Genomic DNA, 26,858 nt, shown 5'->3' with positions numbered 1-26,858 from the left:
TTTAACAGAACATGGGCACGTCAACGTCACACATTAATAGAGACTGGCTCGAGTACGCCCACTTGGGTTTAGAATTAGTTGCCGCACTGTGCGACTACGCCTGCGGTTTCTAGTTGGGGCGCAGCTGAGACCAATCCATAATCTAAGATGAATATTATGCTGGGTAAAAGTTACAAACGTTTGCCATTTAATGTTATGTTATTTGGAGTTAATATTAACCGAACGTTTAGGTTTAAAATAAATATTCCGAGGTCAATTTATGATTTTTTTAGTTACAACATGTGGTTTGAAAAATTAAAAAGTACAACAACGACTATTACATCACACACTTATAATATTTTTTTTTAGAACTGCTAGTTATATTAAATGAAAGAAAAACGGTTTTTTACTAGAGTGAGTTTTCGGTATTCGAAGTCAATTTAAGCCTAAAGCCCTTACGATTTATGAGCAGTATCAGATAGAATTTTACCACTACTACTATAGAATTTTACCGCTACTTTGCAGGTTAGATTATGTCTGTCTCAGGGTGACGAGCACAATCGTAGTGCCGCTCAGAATTTTTGGGTTTCTCAAGAATCCTGAGCGGTACAACATTGTAATGGGCAGGGCTTATCAATTATCATCAGCTGAACGTACTGCTCGTCTCGTCCCTTACTATCATAAAAAAAGGAATAGTATGCTTTAAATGCCATACTTTGGACCCCCTAAAACAATCCATCAAGGTAGTTCGTTAAGTTTATTCACACGAAGGAATTGCATGTATACAATTTTAACCTTATCTATAAAGGATTGTGTTAAGGAGATCAGTTTAAATGAGTTTTATATTTTTAATATTTTATGAAAATAAGGGACATGACAAGCAGGACGTTCCGCTGATGGTAATTGATACGCCCTGCCCATTACAATGCAGTGCCGCTCGTTTCTTGAAACCCCCAAAAATTCTGAGCGGCACTACAACTGCGCTCGTCACCTTGAGACAAGATGTTAAGTCTCATTTGCCCAGTAGTTTAATTAGCTACGGCGCCCTTCAGACCGAAACACAATAATGCTTATACATTACTGCTTCACGGCAGAAATAGGCGCCGTTGTGGTACCCATAATCTAGCCGGCATCCTGTGCAAAGGAGAGAGATAATAATAATAATAATAAGAGCAATATAATAATAATTGTATAAACTATTGAATAGAATATATAAAGAGAATAGTTAGTTATAAATGATTTATGCAATAGAAGAATTAGACGTTCGGTCGTAATAATATTTATGGCCTACAATGTAGTTCTGAGTCACCAAAAGTAAGATTAAACAACATACAAAACAAAAAAGAATAGAATCGACCGGAAGCGCATCTAATTATTTTGAAGGACCAACCACATTGGTAAGCCAAGAATCGGCAGCCTAAATCGACTCTATCACTTTATATATAGTTCGAATCCCGGTAGGTGCAAGCATTTATATGATGAATATGGATGTTTGTTTCCAAGTCATGGATGTTTAAATGTATTTATGTATGTTTATATGAATTTATGTATGTTTAAGTAAGTATATTATATTAAATATATCATTGTCTTGTAACCCATAACATAGGCTATATATATGCTTAACTTTGGGCAAGATAATTTGTGTAAAAAGTGTGTCAATATTATATTTTATATAGTACTCGGTGAGACATGAACGATGTAACATAATTATAAATAATAATAATAAAAATTGTTAATAATTAAGTTTGTCATTAATAATTTATACGTAACTAAACAATAGCTTTTTATTTCTGTGTTAAGCATGAGCTATTTGGTTGAGTGTGGTCATAAGATGATCAAAGAGTACAAACGAAGGCGATCATGGTCATTGGTTTCTCATCTCTTATTATCTCATCATATTCAATTTCTTTAGATAATTTGGATAAGCAAAATATTTAGAATCGCATTATTTATACTTAAATCATGCCTATATATTCCAACGTATGCCTCATATCTGAGAAGAAGGGTATGCAACAATTAACAAACTCAGCGGGCTTCTTTTTTTTTCATAAAAATATGGTTACAATGTATGTATGTACGTACAATAAAATTTATTATTGAATAGCCTAAGGGCAGTTGCTCCATTCCCAGCTTTGTTATTCAAATTCAAATATTTTTATTCAAAATAGGATGTAACATCACTTATTGAAAGTCGAAAACTACCACCCATTCCAAAACGAATGCCACAGACCTGAGAAGGATGGGCGCAAGAAACTCAGCGCGCTTTTTATTTATATTATTACGAAAGTCATTTATGTTAATAATTCTTTTGAATTTCGTAATACATTTGTTTTAAACGTTTTCTGGGATCTTGTTGTAAAAGTACCGATATACATTGCCCCACAAAAGACTTACTAACTAACGTAGTAGGCATTCTAAGCTTATGTCTGTTCCTGGTGTTAACATTATAGTTATGACAACTAGCAAATTCACTTATGTGCCTATGTAACATTATCAAGAATATATTGAGAGGCAACAGTTAAGATATTTTATTTCTTTAAATTTTGCTCTGAATTATTCTTTATATTTTAATGATACAATATTAGTTAACACATAAATAGGGACAGAAAAACTTGTGATCTGAAGACATTTTAATCTAAAACAATTGGGAAAATTTATATATAATAAAATAATCCTTCCTATGAAAATATCGTCCGCCGGGCATATCGTAGCGCACAACGTTAAAACTAAGGAAATGCATGACGAATATATAGAAAATAACACAGAATTTCAACTTTTAAAAACGAATGTAATGTTAGGTACTTATGATAATAATAATTATAGCCAGTATATCATGTTCTTGGCTATATTTAGACTTGTACTAGGAGTATTAATACGTTACGTTACGTTAATACTTAACATTATCATAACATATTGTGATAACAACCCTTCAGGAACTCTGGCAAAGTTCCTTTACGTTACGTAGAAGATTACCATATAAAATCCTGGTATTTTAGTTTGTGGCTTACTCAGAAGATGTATTGTTTGTAGGCAGAACATTTCAAGAGGTTCATTTCGTGTGTGACACTTTCGCAGGTCGTTGCATATTTTAGCATTTATATCATTTACAATTCTCAGTAATTTGGTGTGGCTCTTTTGCAGTTTTCCCAGTTCGAAACAAGTCTTTTTTAATGGAAAAGGAGGACAAACGAGCTACCTGGTGTAAAGTGATCACCACCGCCCAGATTCTCTTGCAAAACCAGAGGAATCACAGGAGCCTTTAAGGAAGATGTACGTGCTTTTTTTGAAGATACCCATGTCGTATCGTCCCGCACTGCACAAGGAAGCTCATTCCACAGCTTTGTAGTACGTGGAAGAAAGCTCCTTGAAAACCACACTGTAGCCACATATACAGATGGTGGGGATGATATCCTAATTTGTGGCGTGTCGTTTGAAGGTGGAATTTGGCGGCAGGAATCAGGTGAAACAGTCTGCGAGTCACTTGATTATAGCTTCGACAGTTCTTGCTTATAAATCCTATTATTTCGTTTTTTTATGACAGAATGTGACGTTATGAGCTAGAACTGATAATAAGTACGGCCTCTGCAATGCAGGGCTGCTATGCCTCCCTTAGCAGCATAAAGGCCAAAATTCTGAATAGTACGGTGATTGCACTCGCGAAATAGAGACAAGGTTTGAGTCTTAATTGTCTAGTAATTTCTCTAGCTATGACAATCTATTGCATGGTGGTAGAAAAAGTTCCAAGTTTTGGACCCATAGATAGGATACGAGCTTTATCCTGTAAAATAGATATATCATAAAATGAGTTTGAAATAGCTTCTATGTTAACTCTACCATTTCTTGTACAGACAGACAAACAAACAGAGCAATATAGATTGAGTTACATATACAAATAAACGTCACAGTTATCTGGTTTTTCAACCATCAATCTGATCTGTAATCCTGTAAAATATAGATATCATCGAATGAGTTTTTTTCTATGATAACTCTACCCTTTCTTGAACAGACAGACAAAAAATCAGACCATATATGTATATAAGTCACAGTTCATAACATTAAAATAAAATCCTTTGATATGTTTGCGAATTTTACAGATAATTTGTTGGTGTATTGTGCATTTTAATAATATTCTAATCATGTAGTTGAGTCACCGGATGTTGTGAGCTTGAAGTCATTTAATTAAATTCATCTTTTGTAACGGACTTAATTGTATTTTAGATATTTTGAGCGAGCAAAAAATTTATCATATTATGTTAATATTATCTCATAATACATCAAGTAATTTAACTAATTACTAATAAGGAAATAAATTATTTTGTGTGCGCGTTTCTATTGAATAACTCGTACCTAAGCTATGCAATTGTATTCGTTTTTTTTTTATAAAAAATATTTATAATTTAAGAATCTTATTTACATTAATGAGCACAGATAGGGCCATGAATTAAGTGAGATTTAAATCGAAGAATTTATACCTTCATGGGCGTTATTAACCCTTTTGGGTAGGATATTTAAATAACATATTTACCAAACTCGATTTACGCTGCGCGATATAAACAAAACAATAGTGATATTTTTTTCACTTCTATATTTACGTCTTAAGCCATTCTTATAATTTAAGATGATGAGACCTTTTCCTGTCATGATATTTTAGAATATTTTTTTAAATTTCTTTATTTTATTAACAGAATATTTCTTTGAATCCTGTTACACTATCTATATGCATGACGCGTTGATGTCTTTTTAAAGAGAATTTGATACTTGTTCGTTTGTTTGATATAAATGTTATTTTAATTTAAATAGAGTCATCCTTATTACGTTAATGCTTCAAAAATACATAACAGAAATTTTTACCACTATTCCAGTATTTATTTTAAGTTTCAGATATATGATAATTATATTTTCACGTTCACATGGTCATGAAAATTTAAGCTAAAGCAGTAATAAAAAAATATGTAATGTAACTTAAATTAAAATTAGTACTAAGCATATTTGATTAAAAATAAACTTCTATTAGTATTTACCGTAAAAATCCTAATAGATGAATTCTGGTTGTAAATAAACACTTCACTTTAGTTTATTAGTAAACAATCAATATATAGACACAATAATTCATATATAGTATCGTTGGAGACGCGACGTGCGCGCATCACAGCGCTTCAGAACAACTTATGGGAGCCAACGGTGGCTTGCGGCGTTACAACCCAACCAAGTTCAGTCATACACTACACCAGAACCTCTAAGTTATCATTACGGCCTCTTGAACATAACGGGGTCATTGCAAGTCAAATGATGGACGAACCAATGTGGTTGTGCGATAAACTAATCGTTCGAGCAATCAATAATCGCAAATTCTGATAACAATTACTTTATCTCCAAATGTGACACTTGTCAAAGTCACTGAGATAATTAATGCAACAATAATAGTTGAAAATGTACAGTTTCTTTAATCGATTAAAATCTATAGACAATTAAAACCTATTTGCGGTGAAACTTCAATACGAATTTTAATGTTAGTGTCCATTTTAATGGGAGAACTCTTTATTTGTATTCTGCTGAATAAAAAATCCAAAGTCAACCTTGAAGTTTCATAAAAATGTAATAATAAATCATCATATACTTTTAAACATTGTCTTTTCAACATGCTTATTTTAAAATCAACCCTACACCGTAAGTAATAAATAAATCATTGATTCTTTCAAGAACAGTACTAAACACTAAAGCATCTACTAGTATGTATTCGTATAATAAAGTAGAAAACCTATTGGTTCTTAAAATAAATATATCAGACATGTATCGTGAAGGTTCGAGTTATTAATATGATTATGGTAAAGTATCCTGGGTCCTAGGCTCCCGGGTGGAAGAGGTGAGGGGCGGGGAGAGTGCCCAGTGGCCCCGCGGCAGCGACCGGCCGTCGAACCCAGGACGAAGTGCCTCTACAACCACAAACTATAACCACGCACTTCAACAAACAATGCTAATAGCCTCTGTTTGAGTTTAACTATTCCTTTGTTTATCCAATTAGTAACCTCACCTCACTTTAAGTCCATAATACTAATTCATTACCAATTATGTGAAGTAAAAGCTTAGATTGAAATGTTTAAGAATTTTATTATTACAATTGAGCATGTTTCATTTCTACAATTTGAAAGAATCATTTACATACAAATCAAATAAAACAATACTCTGAAATAGACAAACGTTTAACAATTTACACTGTAATATAAAGTCGATTATACATAATTCTTTATAACGTTTAACGTCGAAATTATTACAAATTTAGCAAAACATATTTACTATCAATGTAAACGAAGTGCCCAAATTTCTAGGGAAAGTATTGTTTACAATAACCGCATTACTTTCAATAAATGTATATTGAATTTTAGAAGACGTTTATGACTTACGGCCGTTCCCAATATTCAGCCTATCTTTTACTTGAGATAAAAATCGTAACTTTCGTTGACTTTTCTGTCCCAATAAACATATCGACGGTAACTCACCTTATACACGCTGTCTGCCAATGGGACGACGTATAGCTTACCAGCGATAGAAGTTTGTACGGTAATTGCAATTCACGTGTGCCAATATAAGGCGATAAGAATGACTTATCGGGTAGATTGGGACAGCTAATATATCTCTTTCGGTAGATAGTATATTGGGAACGGCCGTAAGCCAATCTAGTACTTATTACCGTTAATGCCTATGAGATAGTTTCAGTCCTTTTAATTTCGTTACAAAGAGTTTATATAATTCAGAACAATTCGAAAGAAGATATTATCATGTTCTCTATCTTATACTTATAAATGACAAATTTCAATTGTCAGTCTTTAAATACAAGGAAACAATTATTTTAAATATGTACTAAACTATAATATCGTTTCCCTGTACTAAAAATTCTTATATATAACTTAATCTATGACTATGGTTTGCATTTTACATTTAATCTTGGGTTTCATAATGTTTTGATATTGCATCTAAAATAAATTGGAACATCGTTGGGTTAATCCAGTTCAAACCAGATGGTAGATCTGAAGCGTCTAAGCTCCTTGCTTTTCTTCCTACTGTTCTTTCCAAGAAATAGTCGTCGTATTCTAAGCTATAGTCCGGCAAGATAGGGTTGAATTTCGCGTAATAAATGGCCGAGAAACATGCGTACAAAAGTAGAGCAGCGGTAAACAGCTGAAAATATATAAAAAAAAATAAAATTAATAACAGATTAACAACATGATTATATAAATAACTATATAACAAACTTTATTCTGCACACAATAAATAAAATACTGTTTTTTCATAAAATATGCTCGATGTTGTTAAAATAAGATTATTTCACAGCAGAACTGTCAAACCGTGCGTCAATAAATTATCTCATACAAAATATGTCCAAAAAAAACAAATATTGGAAATAAAAATATTCACTATCTCTCAAGTTAGAGAAAACTGTACTCTATGAAGTAATCTCCATTAAAATCCGTTCATTTGTTTAGGAGTTTACTAGAATCAAACATCAGGACACTCGATTTATATATACATATTAAGATTATGATTTAAGATTTTCATGGTCACTATCGAAATCTTAGGTTATTTATTTATACATCCTAACATTTCAATACTGACCATGATTTTGGACAACATTTGCAATATATTCTTAGGGAAAATTATCTAAATAATTTACGACGAAGCGTACAACTACAGTTCATGATTTCCGAATGAATGCTCAAATAAATCTGATTGTTGGTGGATCGATCTTTTAATAAAAATGTGGTTCAGACTTTAAAAAAACAATGCAAAGTTTTTTATTCCTAACAAGAAGTAACGGCAAGGGATGGACTTTTACATGATTGTCAATTTAGTTCTTCTTCAAACGAAATCAGGAGCCCTATTTATAAACGATGAATATCTGTTCACATGGAGAGTAACAAAAAATTAATTGGACTTATAATTAATATTATGAATTTTTATATCTTTACATTACAGTGATGGTTTTCTAGTTTTTAAGTTTACTTTTAATTAGAATAAAGAATTAATGTTAACTATGGGACGTAATTGGCCTGAAATAAAAGAATTATTGTTATTATTATTATAACTATTATAATAACGTTGGCGGCACAAATGTATTCCAATTCAAATATTTTTAATGAAAATAGGATTTAAAATCACCTATTGAACGTCACATTCGAAATAGTATGCCATAGACCTGAGAAAAACGGGCGCAAGAAGCTCAGCGGCCTTTTTTTTATATAGTTACTGATATAATATGTAGTATCATACAATAAAATTTATAATTAAATAGGCTGAGTTCTCCATTTTAAATAGTAATAGTAACCTTTACCACACAAACGTCTTTAACAATTTTTTTGAATTTGTTTTGTACATTTTCTGGCATAATGTTGTAAAAGCATATACATCGCCCAATAAGTTGTAGATATAAAAAAGTTTATATTTGTTCCTCGTGTTAACATAATGATTGTCGCAGTCTCAAGCAAATTCGTTAATGTGCTTTTTTACAATTTCTTTATGTGAACATCAAAAACATTATCAAGAATATATTGGGATGCAACAGTCGAAATGTTTATTTTTTTAATTTCTCTCTTTATGATTCCCTAGGATCTAGGTAATAAAAAGCGCGAATAGCCCTCTTCTGCAGCTATACAAAAATTTATCTAGTAATAGGTCAAGTCAATTCTTTGCAGATAAATTACTGTATTCATGTGAAGTTCAATACCACGACCCACACGTTGCAATCTGACAACTAAAACCATACGATCAAAGATGTTACGTCAATAATTTCCATTAACAGCTTTGTATGTACTAATAAGGAAATGTTTTTAAATCGATAGCTACTCAAATATTATCTGCATTTAATTAAAAACGTTTTTGTAGACTAAGTATTAGATTAACACACATGAATACAGGAACATGAATGAACAATAGATATTGAACTAACAAGTCGGTAGTGAATTATATTGCACATCTAATATTTGATTTGTTATGATATTATTAATTACTCTAATAATAGGAAGGCACGAGGATTACCATGATAAAACCTCCACAATGAGGCTAGGCAAAAAATCAGGAAATATTTTGACTTAAGCACTTAAAGTACGACCGTGAAAATAATATCACGCCGACTGACAACATCTCAATTGGCGACGTGTTTCGATAACTAGAGGCGGTCATATCGTGGGAAACCAACACAATATGTTTTCAACGTGGAGTCGGAATCGTTTTGTCCTCTGACTTGATACATCATAAACAGGTAAATAGTCATTTACAAGGCTCTTGAAGTAGATGTGTTTGTCTATGTGTTGTCGCATAACCGCCATGGAAAACTATGTCAATGTTATGACTTGGGTTTTGTTAAGGCGGCACCACAATCAAGAGTGCTTTTTTGGTTTTGCAATAAGTAATCAACAGGAGTAATTTTTCGCTACGATGCGCTACAACGCGTCTAAGGTCGTATCAATTTCGTACAATAACATCGCTTTATGACATTATTTAGCACTTGATTTTTTTTCCACGTCCTATAGTTTATAGTTGCAAATGATTTTATTAATAATTTTATAGTCTAACGCCTTGTAGTGTACTTATATTTTTGTATGATTTGAAAAGATGATGAACAATGCATGAAATTTACTACACGACGAAAGGAAGAATTGGGATTGCTTTTCTTATCCCTTGGGGAGAGGGGCCTGATTATATTTATATAAGTGCTGATGGCCGGTAAACTTTGTTTTTCCATATAAACTAATTGAATTGTTTGTATTCCGAATATTAGGTATTTCTAAGTCAAAAATAGTTTTCGAATAAGTAATCACCAACATTTCATATACTAAACGAACTATTTCTATGATTGTTTACGCACTAGATCCGGCTTCCGTCATCCTATTTCTTTCCGTCAACCGTTAGAAATAGTTTTACGACTACACCGAACCGTTTTTCACGGATACGGAACGGACGTAGTGCGAAAACGCTCTAAGAGTTGTCTTCAACTATTTCGATACGTGTTTCGCTCTAAGATAACCCTTGCTCTAAAGTTATGCGTGTCAATTTCTCCTGTGGATGCATCGTGTAGAAGCTAAACACGTACCCAATTGGTTGAAGACAAATTTAAGCGGAATTAAAACTTACCATTACTGCTTAGATAATTAACACGCCTAGATAGTCTCTTGCTGCTAGACAACCGATGAAAACAGGCCAGGTTTATTAGTTTAGTGTGCGTGACAAGCTACGTCTTACACTCGCTGTCACTATGTATTAGTGTGAGTGAACTGCTCAAAATTGAGGTTAACTGTTAACCTAACTTTTTTTCAACGTTTTCACAGCTGTCACAGTCTATCTAAATGTATAAATTATTTAAGCATAACTCATATCATTTAGACTCATTAAAACAGTGGAAGAAGCTTACCTGAAAGACACTCCAGAACTTGAAAGATCCCTCGTTGATGATCCAGTCATAATAGCCTGCCCAGGGGTCGGTGTATCTCCCCTGCTTCATGGGCTTGGCTGTGGTAGTAGTCTCCATATCGTGGTCATGGTCGTGACCATGTTCATCATAGTACTCCTCAAACCCTCGCCCACTGACCTCCGTACTATTGCCTACTTTCCTCCGCCGTAACTGAAAAAAAAACATTTTTTAATTGTCATTAAACACATGTGGAATGGTAATTTTTAGGTATAAGTTTGTTCTATTTTATTGTTTTCTTACACCTTTTTACTTAGCAGTAAGTATTTTTTCGAAAAGCTTGTAAATACAATAAGCTAAATAATAATGGTTGTTCTATAAAAAAAACCAAGTCAACAGTCTTTGTAGTCAACCCAAATGTTTTTAAGAATACCCTCAATTTTATTACTGATCGCTCAAGTATTAACCAGTAATATGTATGATAGACAAATGTTATTTATTTTTTCGTAGAGCTGTTAAAAGTGGTTTTTTATAAGTTAAATTCTTATATACGCTTTTATGTACTGAAGTAACTGTAAAAAACAATGTATCTGGAAGTAACTAGTATTAAAATACAGGCCCGGCCTAGCTTAATGCTAGTGACAACTAAAATAATATAAAATATTTTAATTAATTATTAGAAACACTACTTATGTAAAACTATAATTACTTTCGTCCTACGCTTATTTCTTGTGATAAAATTCATATAACGTCTTCACAGCTATAATATTATGTTTTATTTTTATCTTTGTATTTTTCAGCTGTTCGTATTAAATTTGCAAAATTTTATTGTTAAAATTTAGAATAATTAATTAATGATTAGTGTAAGATTAATAGTGTATCTAATGTTACTTACCTACTTTAATGATAAATGAATATAAATAAATATAGGGATTAAGAAAAATTCCTAAAATAACAGATGTTTAGTTAAGACAGATGCGGGGGTGAGAAACCCAGTAAGAGCTAATTCAATTTCAAATATTTTTATTCAAATTAGGATGTGACATCACTTATTGAAAGTCAAAAACCACCACCCATTCCAAAATGAATGCCTCAGACCTGAGAAGAACGGGGGCAACAAACTCAGCGGGCTTTTTTTTCATTGAAAAAATATGTTTACAAAGTAATATTGTACAATTAAACTTATTATTTAATAACCTTAGGGCGGTCAATCCGTTCCCAACCTGTAGTATCATTAAGAAAGTCATTTATGTTATACCTTTACCACACAAACGTTTTTTAACAATTCTTTTGAATAACGTAATACTTTTGTTTTGAATATTTTCTGGGATCTTGTTGTAAAAGCATCTAATGGGACTCGTATGGGACTATTTATTGTATGGGACTCGAGCAGGCAGTCCCTCAATACCTTTTATGTACGATAGACTCAATGTAAATAAACACCACTTATATTTTAACCGTCCCGTGATTCCTTAATTATAACATCATACTAAATATTAGTATCCTATCCCACAAAATCCGATACTACACACATTTAAAAAATCTTGGAGGATTTGATATTTAAAACGCTTTTAACATTGAACAAGATTCATATATTGGATGCAACACCTTACAAATTAATTTCTTTTGTATATTAAAGCCATTGTAAAATACTCTATTGATTGAAAAGAGTGGCCGTTGAGTTTCTTGTATGTTCTTCTCTAGAGCTCTAGTTTTTCCGAATATATGGTAGATTTAGTAATTTAAAAGAAATATTTATTGTGACGATACAATAGCGCTTATTTTAAGTCTAATTGAATAATGTTCATTTGACTTTGACTTTATTTTTATAATGATATTCTTAGATAATCTATACGTCTAGATGGACTGTGACATCTTTCAACACACAAAAATATAGCGAATTGTTAACCTCTATTTTCAACAAGACACGCACACTAACGCAATGTGACTGGCGTATCACGAGTATTAGACGCAGCTGTCCAGCACATAGCATACACTAATTACTGACTGAAGAAGGTTGTAATGTATCTATTGGGAACGGCCGTTCTACTGGGACGCGTGAATTGTAATTTGCATACAAACTTCTATCGCTGGTATGCTATACGTCGTCCCATTGACAGGTAGCGTGTACGCATAAGGTGAGTTAACGTCGATAAGTTTATTGGGACTTGAATATTGGGAACGTCCGTAAGAAAATATGATTTAATGAAGTAAAATTAAAAGATTAAGTGATTAAAATTGCTTAAATTTAGAAAAGCTTAGGTTATTGTTTAAATTTTATGGATAATAATATGATAATATTAATATTAATATATTAGGTAATTTACTAATATTTTCAAAACACACTGTACACCATGACCTTAACCTTATGATTTTTTACCTGCTGTTCACCATGAGCTTATTATTTTTTATCTACACCCATGCTTTAAATCCTCTATTAAAGATTCTGAAACAGTTAGCTTATTACCAACATTAAAACACCCAATGTCGTAATAACCATTACAACATCCAAACGAGTGTTGTACTGAATTTCATAACAACACTCCTTGGTTTTTTTTCGATCCCTTCATGCGCAAAGGGTTTCAACAAACAGCCACATTCTTATTGCTCGATGCGTGGTATCTGTATGAATTTCAAAAAACATTTTCGTTTTCGTGCGTTCCACACTACCAGAACGTGGCGCGCCGTAAAAAAAGTATGTTATTCGATTTTGTGTATGTACAATATTGGTATCATTATTTAACGATTAATCCTATAAAAGTAACCATTGGTTAGAGTGAGAGAGGAGGAGCCTGCCTACCGCTGCGGTATGCGTGAGAGAAAGGGAAGCCAGACTGGCGCCGTAACGCGTTACATTACAAAGCGGTTTACCCTGGCATTAGAAGTTTACACTTCAAAAATGTCTCGGAACTCCTCATTTCAGCTCAACTCAGTATCACGAGTTAATTTTTAAAGCGAATATTGCTATTTTATTTAAAACTTCATCAACATCAAAATTTTGTAGAGACATTTCTCTACAATTTATTTATTTAGAGCTTTATTTCGTTATCTCTATACATTTAGGTACTTACTTACAAATTGTATTTATTAGTTTGTGTTAATATTTCACTATTTGGAATTTAAGTATTTTGTTAGTATTGTTATTTATTACTTCAATAAAACTGAAAACATAATTTTATGAACGATACCAGACTCTAACCCACGACCTCTAGCGTTCCGTGCGAGTGCTCTCCCAACTGAGTTAACCATTCGAGTGACGTATAGTCATAAAATCTTATATGCTTTGTTCAACTCTTCATTCATTCATTCTGTTGTGGCTTCATCTACAGGATCTACTTTACGGTTGATAACCTGCTCAACCCCAATATTTGCATATTAGGAAATTGACGTAAGATGTCGCTCTTGCAAATCTAAGCAATTTGATATGGTTTTTCAAAGTGACAACCTTCAGTCCCGCATTTACGATTAATCCCAGAAGTGAGGGTTATCGCTTTAAAAAAACATAACAATTTATTATTTATTAATTTCGATGTAAAGTCTCCTCCATTAATTACCACTCGTTCCTGTCTCTTGCAATTCTTCTCCACATCTTTCCTTCTGCTTCGACTATGTCATCGCTCCATCTCTTATCAGACCTGCCTCGATCTCATTTCTCTACTTATTCTACCTATTCTCTACTATATATCTTTTATTGCGTGGCCGTATAATTGTCGAATAGATATAATGATTCCTTTTGAATTTTAAAATTAAATGGTATAAATGAATTTTTATTTTACTTGCCATTGTCTGGGTGTTGTAATTTACTTCAAATGAAGGGCATTAATTTTCAGGGTCTAATGATGAAATATTTTAAATGATTTTTATATATATTTTACTTAAATACTGTGAGTGCAGAATGTAATTTGGTTATTCCTTACCATAGGCTTAGAATAGAATAGCGTTAAGAATCAAATCATAATCACTTTACTCATGTTGGTTATGACCAACATGATTTATGATGATAAGATTTCCATGGAAATAACACTTATAAATGTCAAAAATTATTATTCATTGTTGAATTTACCGCCACTTTGTAAAGGGTTGAGCTAATGAGAAGAAGTGGCAAGAAACTCATTGCCACTCTTTTAAATTAACGACAACCTGACGTGTGCGTTAGCTGGTTGTTTAGAACTCAATATACTTAGGAGCTAAAGCCAAGCGTGGATGACTGTTTATGACTTGTAAATAAAAATTGGTTACAGTAGATTCGATTACCTACTATATTTTGTTGTATCTCCATTAGAGATGTTTATTTATTTAATTATTAGGGCAACTAAGAAATTACACACTTTACATGCACACTAAAATATAGTAATAACGTAAGTATCCATCCCTACTGTATAAACTACTACAGCATTCATATTTTTTTATGAAAAGGAGGACAAACGAGCGTACGGGTCACCTGGTGTTAAGTGATCACCGCCCCCCATCTCTTGCAACACCAGAGTAATCACAGGAGCGTTGCCGGCCATTAAGGAAGGTGTACGCGTTTTTTTGTAATCGTCCCGGAAACACCGCACAAGGAAGTTCATTCCACAGCTTTGTTGTATGTTGAAGAAAGCTCCTTGAAAACCGCACTGTGGAGGACCGCCACACATCCAGATGGTGGGGCTGATATCCTAACTTGTGGCGTGTCGTGCTAGCGTGAAGTTCGGCGGCAGGAATCAAGTGAAACAGCTCTTCTGAACACTCCCCATGATAAATACGGTAGAAGACACACAAGCTGTCAGAGTTTATCTAAACGTATAAATTATCTAAGACCAACATATAGAGAAACAGAGCGTGCGAGATAGAAGAATATTTAAGAGTTCCTCCAAAGTTAATAAGAAATAATGCCAATCCTTTATTTGTAGTACCACTATCTAGGACTGGCCAAATCGCCGGACATTCTTGCCGCTTGTTCATTTAAAAAGCATATACTAAATTATCACATTTGAGTCAGGTACCTTGTTATCATATTTCATTTTTATTTTTTAACAAATTAGGATATCAGCCCCACCATCTAGATTCTAGATAAACAAGTCGAAAAAAATTGCAGTGAACTGTTAGCCTTTTTTTTTTCGGCAAATGCAAGCACACTAAATCTAACTGACTGACGTACGAGTCGATACTGCATGAGGCTGAGCTGCCACGTTCCTCCGGGTAAAATCGGAATTGAATAAGGGAGACTTGTACGGTATTCACAAACAATTTCCTCAAATGTTAATTGTGAATTGCTATGGAACATGCAGACACCACCTTAACGAGATATATTTATATACAGTGTTTTAACTTTACGAACTATTTTGAAGTATTAATAATAATAATATAATAATAAATAAATAACATGGTTCGATGAATATTTCACTTTACTAATGTGTTCTTAAACAAACACTGCTTTTAATTTAGTATTAGCAACTATTTATTTGATAAATAAACGTAATGATAAAAATATGTGTCTAATGGTAAGTAAGTGATAAAATATCTCTCAAATAAGAACCAATTTAGGCCACTGTGTGTATTATTTAACATTAAATATTTATAATATTTGTGTACTGTAATTAAGTCATTGGTTACGAAGCCGTAGAGATACAGTTACTTTTATAAGCGTTCCGCTACATAAACCGTACCTTATTAATTTAGTTAATAGGTCAGTTTTAAGCGTTTAGTAATTAAATGAATAAATTACAATATATTATATAATTTATAAATAACGTCATGTGTTGGACTTTTGGTTACAAGCGTAGCGTTTGCGTTTTAGAGACGAATCGTATTTAACCCGCCACTGTTGTCACCAATCACTGTTCCTTAAACATGATGTATCTATCATAGGTGTAACAGACAGTCCTTTGGACAGAGGATACACGGAGGCAGAAGAAAACCAGAACACGTGCTTATAGAATGCAGGAGTGTGACGGGCACAAGTCCTTCGATTTCCAGCTTCGCAGCCTGCAGAAATTTTAAAAGACTGCTAGTCTTCTAGGAATCTGGGCTGGTTGGAGTAAGAAGACAAACGGCCACGCACAATGGCCCAATCAAGGGGCTAAGTGTGTAAACAGCTCGACTAAAGTAACTAACTAAAAACCCGCCGCAATGGCAAGCGTCCCGATGGAATGACCCTTCTGGCTCGGGAAAGGGGGGTCTTTTGGCTCGTGCGTCAAAACTCTGGTTTCTTCTGATGTCCAAGCTACTTCAAAGACAGCAAACCTAGCAAATATTTGAGTCTCATTGAGTCTTACATCTTTGTAATCTTTAGTGTCGAGATATTTGGCCGGTGGGCACAGTGGCGCGGAGAATGTGCAAAGAACAAACTGCACGCCTCAATAGGGCTACTGAAAACCAAACCCAAGCAGTGGTAGCTGTTTCAGCCAACAGATCAGCCTAGCTGTCTAACGCGGAAATACCGCCAGTATCCCCCCCCCGTAATGATAGTTTTAACTTCATGTACCTAATCACAATTTCAACTATTGTAAATGTAGTTATACGCACTGTTTAATTTTGAGTTTATTTAATATTAATACATTTAATTATAACTTTCTCTGCTCCAAGTATGTGGCGACTTTACACATCAACCATCTTCAAGTTTGTCACAAGGAAAGTGCTAACCAGTTCATGTCCAAACGGGGGTGTCACACAAAATGGACAATTAGCGCCGAGTGTACCTCTCACCTACTTCAGAATGTGCCGTTACCATGCCCTGCTTTTCATTTAGAGACTTCTATTGTTAGAAAAATGAAGCAGTATGACAAATATATGGTAAATTTTACGACTAAAACTACTAGGTTGTAAAATATACTTTTAAATAAAGCAACATCTTGGTTCTGACGTTATGAGGTAATGGAAAAATTTCCGCAAAACTATCATATTTGTTGAGGACATTGAAAAATTCTAGTTGACTGTAATTTACTACTTGGAATATTTGACAAGGAGTAAGATAATATTTAATCATTTTTTATATTTATATTTTTAAGAGATAGGTACGTGACTTGACTGCTTCTGAGGGAATGGGCTAATCGGTGAATATGTCTAAATATAAAAAATGGCGTCCAAATATCACATGATCAATTTGTGATGATTTCGTGAACCGAAACACAGTAATGCTTACACATTACTGCTTCACGGCAGAAATAGGCGCCGTTGTGGTACCCATAATCTAGCCGGCATCCTGTGCAAAGGAGCCTCCCACTGGTAATTTGTCTGGTATATTTGTCTGCTATATGCATCAGCTTTACGAATCAGTGATTTGCCCTAACTAAAACAATAAAGATCCGCTTAGGCTTCTTGAAACCAAGCAAGCAAACTGGCAATTGGGTGCCACCGCGAGTCATACGGTGAAGACAGTAATTTGAATAGCTACGATAAACCATCAAAGACACAAGTTTGTGCGTTCACCACTAAAAAGTCTCCCTTTGTCGTATCCCCTCGATTCGAGATCACTCCTCTAACTGCCACTGCCTGTATTGGCATACTTGGCGTCGATATATCGAGCGACGTTCAGTTCCGTGGTGACTTGGAAGAGAAGGCCAAACTGGCCTCTAAAAAGCTTGGTGTACTCAGTAAGGCGAGACAGTACTTCACTAAAAGCCACCGCCTGCAACTTTATAAGGCGCAAATTCGGCCTCACATGGAGTACTGTTCTCACCTCTGGGAGGGTGCTCCCCAGTACCAGCTTCTTCCATTTGACCGCATACAACGAAGAGCGGCTCGAATCATCGACGATCAAGTCATCTCCGATCGGCTTGATTCTCTAGCATTGCGTAGAGATGTGGGTTCTCCCTGCATCTTCTACCGCATTTATTACGGGGGGTGCTCAGAGGAGCTGTTCGGGTTGATCCCAGCGGCCGAATTCCACCATCGGACATTACGTGCAAAGTACCATCCGCATCACGTAGACGTCTGGCATTCCACAACCGCGCGTTTTCTTCGAAATTTCTTGCCTCGCACAGCCACTTTGTGGAATCAACTACCGGCAGCGGTCTTCCCGAACAGATACGACTTAGGGACCTTCAAGAAAAAAGCATACTCCCACCTTAAAGGCCGGCAACGTCTTGACACACCTGTTGTTGCGGATGTCCATGGGCGGTTGCCGGAGGACAAACGAGTGTACGGATCACCTGATATTAAATGATCACCACCGCCCACAATCTTTTACTCATGTCGTATCGTCCTAGAAATACCGCACAAAGAAGCTCATTCCACAGCCTGCTTGTATGTGGAACAAAGTTCCTTGGAAACCGCACTGTGGAGGAACTCCATTTATCGAGATGGTGGGGATGATATCGTAATTTATGGCGTGTCGTGCGAAGTCGGACTAATGTGGTAAAAGACATGAAGCGACATCTCTACGCAACGCCAAGTTATCTAGCCGTTCACAGAGCACTGGGTCCCCGACAATTCAAGCAGGTTTGCGTTGCAAGCGGTCAGATGGTTCTAGATGATAGTGGGGTCCAGAGCATATACGACAGACTTCATATGTGGCTGGACTTGCGCTTTGTAGAGTGATAGAATGTGGGCTTTGCCGTGTAAAGTGTGTAAAGTATTGCCGTGCTCTATTTATGACGCCCAGCTTCTTCGAAGGCAATTTGACTTCCAGATGACCGCGGAATTGGCAAACGTTTGAGATTTAGAGACCCAGTATTCAAATACTAGAAAAAGTGTTGTCGAAGAGCGGTGATATGACAAATGAGGTTTTTAGTGGTAAACGCGCAAACTTGAGTCTTTGATGGTTTGTCGTAGCTATTCAAATTACTGTCTTCACCGTATGACTCGCGGTGGCACCCAATTGCCAGTTTGCTTGCTTGGTTTCAAGAAGCCTAAGCGGATCTTTATTGTTTTAGTTAGGGCAAATCACTGATTCGTAAAGCTGATGCATATAGCAGACAAATATCATTAGAGCGATCTTATACCCCGATCGAGCATGAGCCTTGGTAAATCGACGATAATAAAAAATAACAAGAATAAAATGGCAGGCGTTATAATTTAAGCCAAGGCTTAGTGTTATTTATAATAATCTAAATAAGAATGTACCATCCTCAAAATTGATTCATGACCCACTCTGCTGATAATCCTTTTCAAATCATAAAAGCAGTTAGGTTTTTATTTGCATGAAAATGATTGCAAGACTGTTGCGTTGGACCGCCAGTGTTTAATCAAATGATATCAGTTACTTAGGGAAATGTTTGTTCAAGCGAATTTCGACCTTGTTATATGAGCAGAAAAATGACATGAAGATGGTTTACTATTCAATTTTGTTTATAGTATAGTGGTTTTGTTTTATTATTTAATTTTGTTTATGGTATGATAGTAGTTGATACTAGAAGTGATGTTTGGGAGAGGTCTTTGTCCAGATGTGGACGACTTCGGGCTACAATGATGATGAATTACAATGCTAGAGGTCCCCCCGATAGTTGCAAACATTTGTATAATGAAAATGGATTTTTGTTATATTATTATATTAGTATTAACAAAAAATTCTGACCGGCACTACAATTTCGCTCGTCATCTTGAGACATAAGATGTTAAGTCTCATTTGCCCAGTAATTTCAGACCGTAACAAAATGACCTTAACCTTAACTTACACATTACTGCTTCACGGCAGAAAAAGGGGCCCCATAAGCATAATTATCAATCAAAAGGCTGTCGTGTTTCCAAAACCCTAGTAGTCTATTCTAGTTGTATATATGCCTATTTTTACGCATATGTTAAAACGTATTATAATTATAAAAAAAAATATTAATTAAAACAAGAAAAATAGTAAAATGAAGGTTATAAAATAAATTAAAGTTGTTTCATTTGGAGACTAAAGTAAATTTAATGTTTTCATTCAAGCTAAGACGCTCCATGTGCAACTGTTGAGATAAATTGTATGAGTAGGACTTAAGTCTTATGGGGCTTCTTACAAGAATCAATTATATTGTCGTCACTGTCATTATAACTGTGTATAATAGGGACACAAATACCCTATTGTGACACTGACTGGAATAAGGACCTATGAAATGATGTAAATATAGGAAGATTGTCTTCTGAGCGTCATCAAATTGATCAAATCATGAACCAAATTCAAATATTTTTACACAATTATACAAATGATTTTAGTTTTCTATAGTGTTAATTCCGCAAATATTTGTTTTTATAACAATTCGACACGTGTTTCGCCCCTACACGAGGCATCCTCCTGTCGTGCCAGATTTTGGCGAGACAACACGTCCTGAGGATGCCTCGTGTAGGCGCGAAACACGTGTCGAATTGTTATAAAAACAAATATTGGCGGAATTAACACTAAAGAAAACTTAAATCATTTGTATAATTATAGATTTACGCAAAGTAACGCCTAATTCAATAAATTTTTACACAAATTAAATTTGAGAACCAAATTTATGAATGGCGTGGGACTCGAGCACGATAGGCCGCGGGTATAGTTCATAGTTCAACGGCCACTCTTTTCAATCAATATATTTATTTAATAGGGTATTTTAAAATGGCTGCAATATACATAACACATTAGTTTGTAAGGTACTGAATCCAATATATGAATTGTTTTTAAATAATATAAATATAACAATAATATAACGCCACATCAATGTAGATGTGGCGTTCAGGTAGATGCTCTTGGGCGTCTCGGGTAGGCCGTATCAGTCGTCACGCCAGCATTAATGAAGTCATCCTTAGGGCATTTGCCGCTCTTAATTTACCAGCTGTTTTAAAGCCAAATGGTATTACCCGCCGCGATGGCAAGTGTCCTGATGGAATGACGCTGGTGGCTTGGGCACGGCGATGGGCGCTAGTGTGGGACGCTACTTGCGTCGACACTCTGGCTCCTTCTCATGTCCAAGTTACGTCTGTTGGTGCTGGGGCTGCTGCTTCGACTGCCGAAGACAGCAAGCGTCGCAAATATGTTGGTCTCAGTGAATCATACATCTTTGTGCCGTTTGCTGTCGAGACACTTGGCCCGTGGGACCCAGAGGCGTGTAGACTGTTCAAAATACTATCTTCGCGCTTCAATAAGGCTACTGTAAACCCTATCGCTATTTCGGTCAACGGATTAGCCTTGCTATCCAACGCGGTAATGCTGCCAGTATTTTTGGTACGCTTCCACGTAATGATAGTTTTAATTTTATGTAGTCATAGTATTGTAAATATAGTTATAAGATTTGTTTTGTTTGAATAATAAAAGTTCATATAAATAAATAATAATATATTTAAACTATTTCATAAAAAGTAATAAGGAATAAAATGTAGATATAAATATAAACTATCCTATATAAGATGCATCAACCTTTAGACCTTGATTCATTGTTTGTGTAAGGATGCTAACTTTTGTAACATTCTATAACAACTTTAGCTGTAATTTTATCTACACATGAAGAACTTTTACTTAGACTTTAGAAAACATTAAATTTGTGTGCAATATTTTAACTTACCTTGACAGATGTCGCGTTCTTGTTGGTTGGGCCGCTGTTTATTTTATTTTTGTTAATATTTCTTACGACGTCTAAGGCTGTTCTCAAAGCCGTCAGTATTAGTTCAGATGCAGGCATTCGGGAGCTGGGGGATTCATCCTCGTTGGCCACCATTGGGAATTCTTCGTTGTCATTGCTGTAAAACAAAATGTAATTAAGCATAGTTTATGGAAAGTTCGCAATAACTCATATATTTGAAATAATTCAAAATCGTACTTCAAAACAATTATATTTCTGCATGAAAAATTCCTATGAAATGAAAATGGAAAACTGAATGAGATAATATGTATGTTAAATACGAAACATACGGATGTCAAACACTTTTGGTTTACTAACGGTATTAAACGGAATATTTCACTTTTCGTGTATGTTTCGAAGGGTTCCTGACGGGATGCTGGAATTGATCGAAGTACGCAGCGGAAGATAGGTGATCACTCAGCATCCACCCCCCATTAAGTTTAGTTCCTAGTCAGTTAACCTATAGTATACGATATACTTCGAGCTGTAAGCTAAAGTATAAAATTTTGTTGACCCGCGTAAACCTAATTTTAACTAAACTCACTTTGATTAATGTTGATTTTAATGATTATGAAATCTTTTGCAATTGAAGGAGGCAAGAAAATATTAATTGTTCCTGCTATATATCAGCATGGTTATTCACACTCACTTATATAAAAATTTAAAGAAATAATTATTATGACTGTTCATTGACAGTACAATTTTAAAAATAATTCATATAAGTTCGCAAAAATCGTCACAATTTTGCTCAAAAATAGTCATTTTCATTATTATAACACTAGGAATAAGGCAATTTTGTAACGAATTAGCACTTCTATACTAAAGTCCCAGTCGGTATTCAGGCATTACCTATAAATAAACTTAAATGTTCTATTAAAAAATTGCTCTTTCGTAAATCCTACTACTCCACAGCCGAATATCTAAGTGATCGGACAGACCAGATTATAATTATTTTTTAGCAATAACAATTATAGTACAATAGAGCGCAAAAACAAATGCTGAGAGAGTTTCTTGCGCCGCTTCATCTCTCTCAGAACGCCATTTTTTCCGAAGCGGTGCTAGGTTTGAAATGACATCAAAAAAAAATCTCAAGGAATGAATTTTGAAAAGATAAATACCACAATTATGCCTTTTAATTTGAAGTTTTTATTTATTAGTTCGAAACACTTGGTTGGAAAGAGTACGGGAGGGCGTCATATTATTTGAGTGAGAAGATTTAATTATTAATTTGCACTCCTTTTTGGAGACTTTGGCTCGCACATTCCATGCATCCGCACGCTTCAAGTTTTCTTTCATCATTTATTTAACATCCAAAGTTTTCTTGCATGTTCTACATCGAAGGGTTTTTATTTATTCCAAGGTAGGGAAACGAGTCGCGTTAAAAGATGAGTAACACGAGAAGATAAAAGTAAATAATAAGGAGATACGAAAATTACATGAAAACTATTACTTACAGATAAAATACATTACTAACAGTTTAATATTATTGCTATATATATATTAAGAAAGTTTACTTGATAATATAGGATTAGAACAGAATTAAGTAGGGTTATTATAGATGTAGGGAATTGTTTTATGAAAATAAGGGACGAGACGAGCTGATGGCAATTGAAACACCCTGCCTATTACAATTCAGTGCTTCTCATTATTCTTGAAAAACCCAATAATTCTGACTACAATTGCGCTTGTCACCTTGAGACGTAAGATGTTGTCTCATTTGCCCAGTAATTTCGCTAGCTACGGCGCCCTTCAGACCGAAACACAGTAATGTTTAAACATTGCATCAAGGCAGAATTAGGCACTGTTGTGGTACCCATAATCCAGCCGGCATCTTGTGCAAAGGAGCCTCCCACTGGTGAATTAGAAGAAAAGCCTTATGAAGGAGGTATGTGTAGTTATTACTATAAAATACCGGACTAGTGTTCCTGGCAGCAAGGTTCTTGAAATACTTAAACCTTGCTGTCTGTAAGATTGTTCGACTATAATTTAAGCCTTACTTTCTGAATCTGTGTGATTCCACTTCGGTTACAGGGAAATGTGGGCGGCGGTGATCACTTAACATTAAGTTATACGATTGTTTTTCCTCCTCTTTCATAAAACATTTTAGTTGACCATTTCTATGTTATATATAACTTAATTCGATTTATATTCGTTATTGTATAAAATATAAAGTCAAGTCAAGAAATAAAATAAAAAGGTTTGTTCGTTATAGTTTGTAAGACAACGCCACAGAAGTGAAAATGACTTAATCAAGACATGGTCTATAATACGAAATACTATTTAATATTCGCATTAATAAAAACTTATAATTTTATCTAAATTATATCATTTGTACATATTCTTTAAATACTGACATTTTAAATGCAAAAAAATCATATTCCTATAACTTTTAATTAAGTATATTTTTTTATAAGGGAGGACCAACAGTCTTAAATTAAGACTAAAATATAAATAAGATTTAAAAGACCGAGTACAGCTATTCGCTGGAAGTAATAAATAACAGGTAAACATACAACTCAATTTTTTAAAACCTAGTTAACTTAAGGATTAAGATTAAGTGAAGTGCAATATTCATTAAAATTATTTTTCGATAGTTATAATGATAGTAAGAAACCCTCGATATCAAAGTTGAAGGCCTAATAAAGTATTTACCTTTACACTATACTTTATTCGAACAAAAAGAAGTTTTCACTTGAAAAAAAATATGTAATCAAAGAAACTGGGCGTCATTAATAGAGCACGGCAATACTTCAAGCCGGCCCACATTCTAGCGCTCTACAAAGCGCAGGTCCGGCCACACATGGAGTATTGCTGTCATCTCTGGTCTGGCGCACCCCAGTATCAGCTCGATCCATTTGACCGCGTGCAACGCAGAGCAGCTCGAATTGTCGGGGACCCAGTGCTCTGTGAACGGCTAGATCACTTGGCGTTGCGTAGAGACGTCGCTTCATTGTGTGTCTTCTACCGCATTTATCACGGGGAGTGTTCCAAAGAGCTGTTTAACCTGATTCCTGCCGCCGAATTCCACCTTCGCACGACACGCCACAAGTTAGGATATCATCCTCACCATCTGGATGTGTGGCGGTCCTCCACAGTGCGGTTTTCAAGGAGCTTTCTTCCACGTACTACAAAGCTGTGGAATGAGCTTCCTTGTGCGGTGTGTTAGGGACGATACGACATGGGTACCTTCAAAAAAAGCGCGTACACCTTCCTTAAAGGCCGGCAACGCTCCTTGTCCTCCTATTCCATAAAAAAAAAATGTGAATACTTACTGGAGTGGTATGTATTTGTATTTCGAGTAGGGCGGCGTATACGGCGTCGCGGTATCGTAACGAGCCGCCCCAGCTTTCGCGCCGCTTGCCCAAAACGCGAAACCGATCGCCACCGCCCACACCAATCCATGAAACGACATCGCCAAAATATTCTTCACCATCATCTAAATATCACTCAATATATATTATGAAATTCTACAAGATGTGCACTGCAAGATGATGTTGAACAGACTGACAACTGTAACACGCACCGTCCCACTTAACAGCTCAAAGCGACTCGCCTGAAATGTAGACTCAACAAACAAATCGTGTTTCTAGCCGGGGTTATGTGTCAATTTAATTTGCGGGATTCTACTAGCGGTAACCAAGAAAGTGAGTTCGGAAGACTTTCATGGATAAACCTAAATAATGCTAAATAAATTTATTATGTATCTAGGACCGATAAATATATATATATATATATATCATCAATTGGACCATAAAAACCATTGATATGTACGATAATAGAACTTCTCCAACATTTTAATTATAAGTAGGTAGTTTTCATTCTGTTTTAAGACAAAAAAAGAGGCAAAAACAGGTATCTTGATTTCGCTATAGAATGAAAAATATATTTTCAATTTTTATGTCATTCTAGAACTATGTATTACTTATTCTGCGACTTATATTATATGCCGATAATTTATTTTGAATAATCACAATCCTAAAATGGCTAACGTGAGAGTTAAATACATGGGTCGGTATTTGTGTTCGTAGCTTATTCTAAAATGGCTAACATCAGATCTATAAGGCACACGTAAACTTTTGTGACTTTTTAATGCCTTTTTACTAAAAGTCACTATTTAAAAGCCTATTATAAACTATATATAACGCTCGCGCTCAGCGTTCTGGCGATGTGGAAGCGTATATGAGGTAGGGATTCATCGTTTGGATTGGCCAGATCGAAGTCCCGACCTCAATCCCATAGAGAACATTTGGGATGTTCTAAAACGAAGAGTAAGATCGGTGCAGCTCGCTCCGCAAAACATCAGGAAGCTAAGGACTGTAATTTCTGCGCAGTGGGAGTGTACTCAACAAGAATCAATTAAGAATAGCATCGAGAGCATGCCCGGACGAATACAACCTGTCATTTTAGCAAGAGGGGCCCACACTTGATATTAAACTTAAGTTATTAGCCTGCTTTTTAATTTAATCGACAGATAGGCAACTAGTGTTTAGACTCTGGGATCATTTTTCATTAATTCCATCGAAATGTAATGACGAAATTGACAGAAACTACTTATTGCTTATTTATTTAAAGTATTATGATTATACAAGCTACTTAGAATTATGAAATAATCTAAAGGTGCCAGTGAAACAAGTTATTTACCTAGGTGCCCGTCTATGTACATATACAAGAAGATATTTGCCTTAGCTATTCAAAATTATTTATAATTGTTAAGAGATAGAAAAAATATTTATTATAAAATTTTTATTATTTTTAAATAACTCAGAAGTGCTAACCCCAACTTCTCCACCGGCACTTTTGTAGTTATTGTCGGCAGGTATCCTCTGCCCCCGCTGCACCGCCTCTTCCCACTTATGTCGTATATTTTCCGCGTAGATGTTTTGCGTGTATAGGGATTACCATTTAGTAATTTGAAAAGTCCTGACAAAAAGCCTGACATTTCGATAAAATCGAGACTTTTTACCTCGTTTAGATTTCGTCACTGA

General features: G+C 34.8%; 2 protein-coding genes across 4 annotated transcripts in view; both read right to left on the bottom strand.

Annotated features, from left to right (window-relative positions):
* LOC126976741 (uncharacterized) overlaps positions 1 to 5,205 on the bottom strand; it is a 92,733-nt gene extending 87,528 nt beyond the window's left edge. For 2 of the 3 annotated variants that reach the window (XM_050825297.1, XM_050825298.1), the window contains exon 1: positions 5,001 to 5,201. The gene's annotated coding sequence lies outside the window, so the exon portion shown is untranslated. Of the gene's footprint in view, positions 1 to 5,000 lie in introns of all 3 variants that reach the window. The other variant, XM_050825299.1, reaches the window with a different exon arrangement.
* Positions 5,206 to 6,067: 862 nt separating this feature from the next.
* Positions 6,068 to 25,361, bottom strand: LOC126976832 (uncharacterized). Its single transcript, XM_050825457.1, has 4 exons — positions 25,146 to 25,361; positions 21,817 to 21,991; positions 10,382 to 10,591; positions 6,068 to 7,155 (listed from the first exon to the last, which is right to left on the bottom strand). Exons 1-4 carry the CDS (start codon positions 25,307 to 25,309, stop codon positions 6,916 to 6,918), a joined length of 789 nt encoding a protein of 262 aa, XP_050681414.1. The 5' UTR covers positions 25,310 to 25,361; the 3' UTR covers positions 6,068 to 6,915.
* Between the last annotated feature and the right edge of the window lie 1,497 nt (positions 25,362 to 26,858).

Source organism: Leptidea sinapis, chromosome 42 (genome assembly GCF_905404315.1).
Source record: "Leptidea sinapis chromosome 42, ilLepSina1.1, whole genome shotgun sequence".
Taxonomy (NCBI): domain Eukaryota; kingdom Metazoa; phylum Arthropoda; class Insecta; order Lepidoptera; family Pieridae; genus Leptidea; species Leptidea sinapis.
This window is presented reverse-complemented; position numbering and strand designations above follow the sequence as displayed.

Coding starts and splice junctions, on each gene's coding strand:
- LOC126976832 (XM_050825457.1), bottom strand. CDS start 25,309: ATGATGGTGAAGAATATTTTGGCGATGTCGTTTCATGGATTGGTGTGG. Junction 21,992..25,145: donor TACAAATACATACCACTCCA/GTAAGTATTCAC, acceptor TTTGTTTTACAG/CAATGACAACGAAGAATTCC. Junction 10,592..21,816: donor AGAACGCGACATCTGTCAAG/GTAAGTTAAAAT, acceptor TTTTTTTTTCAG/TTACGGCGGAGGAAAGTAGG.